Source organism: Pundamilia nyererei, unplaced genomic scaffold, assembly GCF_000239375.1.
Source record: "Pundamilia nyererei isolate P.nyererei 1_Seehausen unplaced genomic scaffold, PunNye1.0 scaffold00281, whole genome shotgun sequence".
Taxonomy (NCBI): domain Eukaryota; kingdom Metazoa; phylum Chordata; class Actinopteri; order Cichliformes; family Cichlidae; genus Pundamilia; species Pundamilia nyererei.
In genome coordinates this window covers 551,732-560,175 of record NW_005187682.1, presented here as the reverse complement: position 1 = coordinate 560,175, position 8,444 = coordinate 551,732, and the positions used below count along the sequence as shown (strand labels likewise).

The 8,444-nt window shown below is 49.8% G+C and overlaps 1 protein-coding gene across 1 annotated transcript in view; it reads left to right on the top strand.

Annotated features, from left to right (window-relative positions):
* Nucleotides 1-8,435, top strand: part of LOC102195290 (dynein heavy chain 5, axonemal-like) — an 82,249-nt gene extending 73,814 nt beyond the window's left edge. Inside the window, 22 exon segments of the mRNA XM_013915282.1 lie at nt 37-141; nt 626-739; nt 821-997; nt 1,207-1,401; nt 1,477-1,632; nt 1,708-1,890; nt 2,190-2,360; nt 3,691-3,942; nt 4,034-4,160; nt 4,240-4,511; nt 4,582-4,746; nt 5,047-5,264; nt 5,404-5,459; nt 5,554-5,675; nt 5,793-5,943; nt 6,071-6,270; nt 6,353-6,541; nt 7,142-7,274; nt 7,346-7,554; nt 7,630-7,851; nt 8,134-8,229; nt 8,232-8,435. Coding sequence (XP_013770736.1) covers nt 37-141; nt 626-739; nt 821-997; nt 1,207-1,401; nt 1,477-1,632; nt 1,708-1,890; nt 2,190-2,360; nt 3,691-3,942; nt 4,034-4,160; nt 4,240-4,511; nt 4,582-4,746; nt 5,047-5,264; nt 5,404-5,459; nt 5,554-5,675; nt 5,793-5,943; nt 6,071-6,270; nt 6,353-6,541; nt 7,142-7,274; nt 7,346-7,554; nt 7,630-7,851; nt 8,134-8,229; nt 8,232-8,366 — 3,648 coding nt within the window. The 3' untranslated portion in view covers nt 8,367-8,435.
* Nucleotides 8,436-8,444: the final 9 nt, after the last annotated feature.

Below are 8,444 nucleotides of genomic sequence, written 5' to 3'. Positions count from 1 at the left end.
GTGTGTGTGTGTGTGTGTGTGTGTGTGTGTGCACAGGCTAACCTGGCCATGCAGGAGGCCCGTCTGCTGGTGGCTCAGGCTGAACTCACTAAGGCTCAGGAACAGCTGGATGCTAAACAGCTGGAGCTGGACGCGGTGCAGGTAAAGTGTGTTTGTGTTCCCGCTCTCAGACTGTCGTCTTTAATAAAGACTGAACTGAAGTCAGTCAAATCTCTAATCATGAGGCAGTTTCCTGTTTCACTGTCACTGCAGGTTTTCGACTCTCTTCAGTTTTATTTGGGTTCAAAGTCTTGTAGAGTTTCTGTGCACAGCAGCATTTCAGCCTTCCTCTGTTTTGGTGGTTAAACAGCAGCCGTAACAAGAAATGAGGGAAAATACAAACTTCATGGTCACTGGTTTGTTGTTTTTATGGTTTATTGAGTATTGAACCTTCTGAGAATCGTGACCATCTGTAGTTCAGCAGTTTGCTATCAGTTAAATCTGTCTTTGTGAAACTCGCTCACTCGTTTGGACACTTTAGTTTGTCGTCTCCACTCATTTGGCTCTCTCTTCTTTTTGCACTGATAACATTTTAATCGATTATTATGTTTAAAGTTTGGTGAATGTGTCTGATCTGGACCTTCAGGCGCTTTACGACGCTGCCATGAAGGAGAAGCAGGACCTGGAGGATGACGCCCAGGCCTGCCGCCGGAAGATGGCCAATGCTCGCGCTCTGATCGACGGCCTGGGAGGAGAAAAGGTCAGCTTCTACCTTCCATCCATCTAACGGTTCATTGGTCCATCGTTCCTTCATCTCACACCTCGTCTTGTTGTGCCTCAGGTCCGTTGGACCGACAGCAGCGCGGGGTTTCAGACTCAGATCAAACACCTGGTGGGGGACGTCCTTCTGGCCACAGGCTTCCTGTCCTATGCCGGCCCCTTTAACCAGGAGTACCGCAGCCTGCTGCTGACGCTGTGGAGGAAAGAGATGGAGGAGAAGCACCTCCCCTTCAGTCCCGTAAGATGTCACGGCTGAACGTTTATACAGAGAATCCACAGACAGTAGGGGTGTGTCCCAGAGACACAGATACCTGCAGCTCAGACAAAGCAGCCATATTATTGGTCAGCTGATGAAACGCATCACAGCCGCCTTGTTTCTGTTGGTTCTTAAACACGAGGAACCAAACCCTGCTGAACGAGCTCGTTCTGACTCCGTTTCTCCTGCAGGAGCTGAACGTGATTGGTCTGCTGGTGGACAACGCCACAGTGAGCGAGTGGAACCTGCAGGGTTTACCCAGCGACGACCTGTCCATCCAGAACGGCATCGTGGTGACGAAGGCGTCCCGCTACCCGCTGCTGATAGACCCCCAGGGCCAGGGCAAGACCTGGATCCAGAACAGAGAGCGAGACCAGCAGCTGCAGGTGAGAGCGCCAGCACGTGACTCAAAGTCCGAGCGCTTCGCTGACTGTTCGTGATTTTCTTCTTCTGTGGCTCAGGTGACGTCTTTGAACCACAAATACTTCCGTTCCCACCTGGAGGACAGCCTGTCTCTTGGGCGCCCCCTGCTGCTGGAGGACGTTGGTGAGGAACTGGACCCCGTCCTGGACAACATACTGGACAAAAACTACATCAAGTCTGGCTCCACTTACAAGGTAAAACAGCTGATCTGGACCGGAGGCTAAATGAGGAAGAAGACACAGTAACGGATGTTTCTCCTCCTCCTGCAGGTGAAGATTGGAGACAAGGAGGTGGATGTAATGAAGGGCTTCACGCTCTACATCACCACCAAGATGGCCAACCCAGCATACAGCCCTGAGGTCAGCGCCAGGACGGCCGTGGTGGACTTCACCGTCACTCAGAGAGGCCTGGAGGACCAGCTGCTGGGACGGGTCATCCTGCTGGAGAAGCAGGTCATTCCACCCGCCTGTTATCCAATCAGTGACGTAGTTAATGAGTTAGCTAGTTACATTTCCTACGGTATGTTTGAAGGCCATTGTAGCGCTCGGCACGTCCACATTAAGATGTTTTACACCACACACTCATGCTGTCTGCTTTATGTTGGTGGGAACGTCTGAACCCACGTGTCCGCCCAACATCTCAGCGGAGGCCAAACAGGCCACGAAAAAAGATAACGTTTCTGTGCACTGAACTGAAGGTGGATTAAATATGTCTGCCCTCATTTTGAAACGATTCCCGTGTTCTGATGAAGGAGATGGAGGCAGAGCGAGTGAAGCTCCTGGAGGAGGTGACGTCCAACAAGAGGAAGATGCAGGAGCTGGAGGACAGCCTGCTGTTCAGGCTCACCAGCACACAGGGCTCGCTGGTGGAGGACCAGTCTCTGATCGAGGTGCTGAGCGTCACCAAGATCACCGCTCAGGAGGTACCAGCTGCTCCTTCACTGCGTCTCCTTATTGTCTGATACATGTTTGTAATGTTCATCGAGGAAAACATTTAAAAATCATCAGCTGCACTCTATTAACGTCCAAGGATAAAAGTCTGCAGCTGGAATGTGAAGAATAAATCTGCTGTAAGGTTCACAAAATGGGGGGCGCAGAGCCCTTGCGGGGGGGGGGGACGACAGTATGAATAAAATAAATAACTGATCTAAAAAAAGAGCGCTTGGACACTGCTAGCATCATTGACAGGTTTTTCACGGGGCTCCCGCACAAACACAAAGCAGGAGATGAAGCATCGCTGAATATGTTTCCAAACCAACTTCATTCTAAGCCAAAGACTAGAAAATATGGTGAAGCAAATCTGCCCTTTGGCTTCACCTGCACAAGTGCCGAGATAGGTGTCCCCTGCAGAATTAGTTTCCCTGCATCAGAACAGCACTGGGCTCTTCAAATCACGGACAAACAGGATCCCATATTCTTGATTTTTTGTTCACAAACACTTGTTGTAATGACTAACTACTCCTGACATGTTGGAGATGTTTGCTCTTTATACAGTAAAGTTACAGTGGGATACAAATAACATCAGGCTGATCCTGCCACGATTTGTTCCCCCGGTTCAAATCACGGACAAACAGGATCCCACAGCTGTTTATGTTTTTAAACCCATTTTGCACAGAGAGGCATTTTTTGAAAAATGTATTGATATCAATGTTGAATATTATTACACAGGAAAAAAACAACTACATGTAAAATAATCACAGCGTGACGCCTCTGCCTTTGTAAACGGAGGGACAGTAACTGCGTGTATGTAAGCGTGTAAAACCTGCAGACAGTCAGATTAACAGTATTTTGTCTCTATCTGCCATTCTGCAATTCATCTCATGTAAACAATAACGTGACGCACAGCGTGATGTGAAAAAAAAGCACATACTTTTGACGTTGCGTGACGAACTCCGTATTCCTCGTCCACACGTAAACGCAAAAACTGAGTTTTTGAAAATCTCCATCCTGACAGGATTTTTAAAAATCTCAGTTTTCGGTGATTCGAAACATTACGTGTGGACGAAAGCCCCAAACACATAGAAACAGCTGCGTTTTCAAAATTACCTGTGTAAGTGTTAGTACTTATATTATTGTTATTGTTATTACAGTTTACTGTTATTTGTTTAATTATTTACTAAATGTTTGTGGTGTGAAATAAACTGCGATGGAGTTTGAAAACTAAATATGTGTGTGTGGTTGGAGGATGTGTTTGGGGGTGGTGGTAAAAAAAGTTTGGGAGCCGCTAAGTCAGCGAGTCCTTTTATCTTCCAGGTAAGTGAGAAGCTGACGGTTGCCGCGGAGACAGAGGTGAAGATTAACCAGGCCAGGGAGGAGTACCGGCCAGTGGCCACCAGGGGGAGCATCCTCTACTTCCTGATTGTGGAGATGTCGCTGGTGAACGTCATGTACCAGACGTCGCTGCGGCAGTTTCTCGGGCTCTTTGATTCGTCCATGCAGAACTCGGCCAGGTCGCAGGTCACCTCCAAACGCATTAGCAACATCATCAGCTTCCTCACCTACCAGGTGCTCCTCATCAGCGCACACCTCAGGGCTGTCCTTTCTTTCCTGTAACGTGCACTCGAGTGGAGGTTCAGGATGTTTGTCTGTCCCTCAGGTGTACCGTTACACAGCCAGAGGTCTGTACGAGGAACACAAGCTGCTCTTCACTCTGCTGTTGGCTCTAAAGATCGACCTGCAGGCCCGAATCATCTCGCACGTGGAGGTGCTCACCTTCATCAAAGGTTACCTTCTCCTCCTCCTTTCTTCTCCTGCATCCTCCAGAGTCCTTTGAGAGTGAAAGTTGTTTCTCTCTCGGTGTAGGCGGAGCCTCTCTGGACCTGAACTCGGTAGAATCGAAGCCACGGCGCTGGATCCTGGACCAGACCTGGCTGAACCTGGTTCAGCTGTCCAGCCTGCCTGCGTTCTTCCAGATTCTGAACCAGGTGAACCAGAACGAGCGCGCCTGGAAAGCGTGGTTCGACCATCCAGCGCCAGAAGACGCCCCGCTGCCCGATGGCTACGAGGAGAAGCTCGACCCCTTCCGGAAGCTTCTGCTCATCCGGAGCTGGTGCCCCGACCGGACCATCGCTCAGGTCTGACTGCTGATTTGATCTGACAGAGCAGACTGTGGTTAATGTGGAGGCTAACAGCTGATGGTTGCAGGCGCGGCGCTACATCTCAGAGTCTCTGGGCCAACGGTACGCCGAAGGCTCGGTCCTGGACTTGGACACCGTGTTGGCAGAGAGCAACAACCGAACGCCGATGGTGTGTCTGCTGTCGATGGGCTCCGACCCGACTGAGAACATCGAGAGATTAGCCAAGAATAAGGTGAGGGCGAGTAGTGAAAGGGCGGAGGTGAACGATGATGTAATAAAAAGGAAAAACATCGGAAACTACCGAAATAATTAATACTAAGTACGAATAATATAGTCATAAATCCTATTTAAGCAAGTGATCGGATATTTACTTTAAACCTAAAGAGTGCAGATGACCGGGGTACACAAGAAAATACAAAAATAATTTTTGTGTATTTATAGAAAAATAGCTGAAAGTACAGGAGTAAAAGCAAATTAAGGAAAAATACTGATTTGATTTGTTAAAGCCTAGATTTGATTTTTTTTGCTGCAGGGGGCGCCGTGCCATCCCATCTCCATGGGTCAGGGCCAAGAGGTTCACGCTCGCAGGCTATTGGCCAACAGCATGCTGGATGGCGGCTGGCTCCTCCTCCAGAACTGCCACCTGGGACTGGACTTCCTGGATGAGCTGCTGGAGACGGTCACATCAGCGGTGCCGGAGAGCGTGCACAAAGATTTCCGAGTGTGGCTGACGACCGACGTGCACCCCAGGTAACAATGACGAGGTCTGACGTCCTGCTTTAAGTCCTGGCGGCCCCTCTGCAGGTTTACTTTACGGCACATTTATTCTCAGCTTAAACCAGCAGCTGTGTCTGCAGAGCTGCTTGACTGTGTTTGTGTTTGTGAGCAGGTTCCCCATCACCTTCCTTCAGTCCTCCATCAAGTTCACCAATGAACCTCCTCTTGGTAGGAGACGTGATCCTGATGAACTCGTGAATTTTTATTGATCCTTCGCTGTCTTTCACTTTCCCACTTATTTTATTTTATCTGTCGGCATCAGGCATGAAAGCCGGTCTGAAGAGAACTTTTAATGGTGTCACTCAGGACCAGCTAGAGATCAGCAGCCTGCCTCAGTGGAAGCCTCTGCTGTACGCTGTGGCCTTCCTCCACACCACCGTGCAGGTATCTGCCAACACCCACACGATCAGATTCATAAATCCACCGTTTCTTTGTGGAAAACAGCTCCTGTAAGATCATTCTGATGTTATCATTTCTCCTTCCTCTTCTTTATCCCATCAGGAGCGTCGTAAGTTCGGTCCGCTCGGCTGGAACATCCCCTACGAGTTCAACCAGGCAGATTTTACCTCCAGCATCCAGTTTGTGCAGAACCACCTGGACAACCTGGACGTGAAGAGAGGCGTGAACTGGAGCTGTCTGCGCTACATGCTCGGTCAGTCTCTTTAAACCTGCTCTGTTCTTTCCACCGTAACGTTTCATCTATCAGATTATGAGAGAAACCTCAAACCCTCCTGGTATCCAGAAATCTTCCTGACTCTTTCTTCACGTCTGCTCTCCAGGTGAAGTCCAGTATGGCGGTCGGGTGACGGATGACTTGGACAAACGGCTCCTCAACACGTTCACGCGTGTCTGGTTCAGTGAGAGCACCTTCAGTGAAGCTTTCTGCTTCTTTAAGGGCTACAGCATCCCTGCCAAGGCCAAGAGCATCCAGGAGGTCCTGCAGCACATCGAGGGGCTGCCGCTGGTCGACTCACCGGAGGTCCGAGCACGCTCAGAGACAGGACGCGTCCACACTGAGGCAGTACTAGCCCAGTCACATGTCACATTTCTCCTGTTTGCAGGTGTTTGGACTCCACCCCAACGCTGACATCACCTACCAGACCAACCTGGCGAATGACACGCTCAGCACCATAATCAACATCCAACCGAAGGACACCGGAGGCGGGGCCGGGGAGACCAGGGAGGCCAGCGTGCAGAGACTAGCCAATGAGATGCTGGAGAAGCTGCCACCTGACTACATCCCACATGAGGTGTTTGTTTAGCACCGAACGGCCGACCCAAAACTCGACGAAGAACACAATCCCACCAATCAGCCGTCAGCTAGCTTAGCTTAGCATGAATACTGGAAACAGCTGAGCTGCTGTGTAAGCAACAAGCTGCCAAGTTAAAAACAAAAATGTGCTCATGTTCAAAGCAGCTTTGTTTGGCTCAAGAAACACATGCAGCTCTGTGCAGCTCAAACAAACAGTGTGCTAATACACGAGTGTCAGAGATGCAGGTGAGGAGCTTTGGGTACGTTTGGACCGAGCCAGGGTAGCTGTTTCCTGTTTCTAATGTTTATGCTAAGCTAACATTATTGAACTTTGACAGGAAGTGAAAAAGAATGCAGAGATAAATGTGACAAAGCACAGTGTGGTTGTACTCTAGAGCCCGGCTGCTAACCCCGACCGTCGCCCAGTGAATGATGGAAACGAGTGAATAGATTTCAGGCAGCAGATTTGTCAGCGTCTGATTCTTTTAGATGAATTCAGACTTTAAATCATCAGCAGAATCTGGCATCTCTGAACCATCAAACACGAACACGTTCATGAGTCCCCTGGAGAAACATGACGTCTCTGTGTGTTTTGAAGGTCAAAGGTCAACTCCAGAAGATGGGTCCTCTTCAGCCAATGAACATCTTCCTCCGACAGGAGTTGGACCGAATGCAGCGTGTCATCAGCAGCGTACGGAGCACGCTCACTGACCTCAGACTGGCCATCGATGGTCAGTCACACGCACACACACACACACACGTTCACTGACGCTCGATCTGACTCGTGTTCCCGCCGTTGCAGGGACCATCATCATGTCTGAAGACCTGCGCGACGCCCTCGACAGCATGTTCGATGCTCGGATCCCGCGCCTGTGGCTGAGGCTCAGCTGGCCGTCGGCCACGCTCGGCTTCTGGTTCAGCGAGCTGCTGGAGAGGAACCAGCAGCTCAGCGCGTGGATCAGCGCCGGCCGGCCCAACCAGTTCTGGCTCACCGGCTTCTTCAACCCGCAGGTTGGTTCATTGTTCCGGAAATCTGGAGTTTTGGAATTCTTCAGTTTTCTTTCCGAATGTTTTTTGTTTCTTTAGGGTTTCCTGACCGCCATGCGCCAGGAGACGACACGCTCCAACCTGTCCAGGGGCTGGGCCTTGGACACGGTCACCCTTAGCAACGATGTCACCAAGATGATGAAGGAGGACGTCTCAGCTCCGCCCCCTGAAGATGTGGGTGGAGTCTATATCTATGGCCTCTTTCTGGATGGAGCGGGATGGGACAGACGTGGCGCCAAACTCGTTGAGGCTCCGCCCAAAGTTTGTCTTTTTAAAATCAGTGTTTTTTTTTACTTAAATTAAAATAATAAACTGAAGCTTTAAAAAACTTCAGCGTTCAAAAGTCCAACGTTTTACTGTTTCTGTATTTTTTTGTAAATTAACATAAAAACATTTTAAGAGTTTTTAAAAGATTAATCTAATGAAAAATTATGAATTATTAATTGATTCAGAAACTAAATCTAAACTAAAATTTAGGAACTAAATGAAATCAAAGTATTTTTGTTTTTGCTCAGTAATAATAAGTTTGTCTCGGCCCCTCAGGTCCTCTTCACCCCCCTCCCTGTGGTCCACGTCTTCGCCGTCAGCTCAGCCAACATGGCCGACAGTAAGCGTCCCCCTGGCGGCGGGGGGCGGTCAGCCTGTACTCATGTCCCGTCTACAAGAAGCCTCGACGCACCGACCTGAACTTCATCTTCTCTCTGCAGCTGAGGAGCCTGCAGCCGCCCGAGCGCTGGACGCTGCGAGGCGCCGCGCTGCTCTGCGACTGCAAGTGATCCAAACGTTGTTGTTCCACAGACACGGACAGACACTCACCGTGGGGCTCTGCTGCGTCTCACTCAGACCTCCCCACA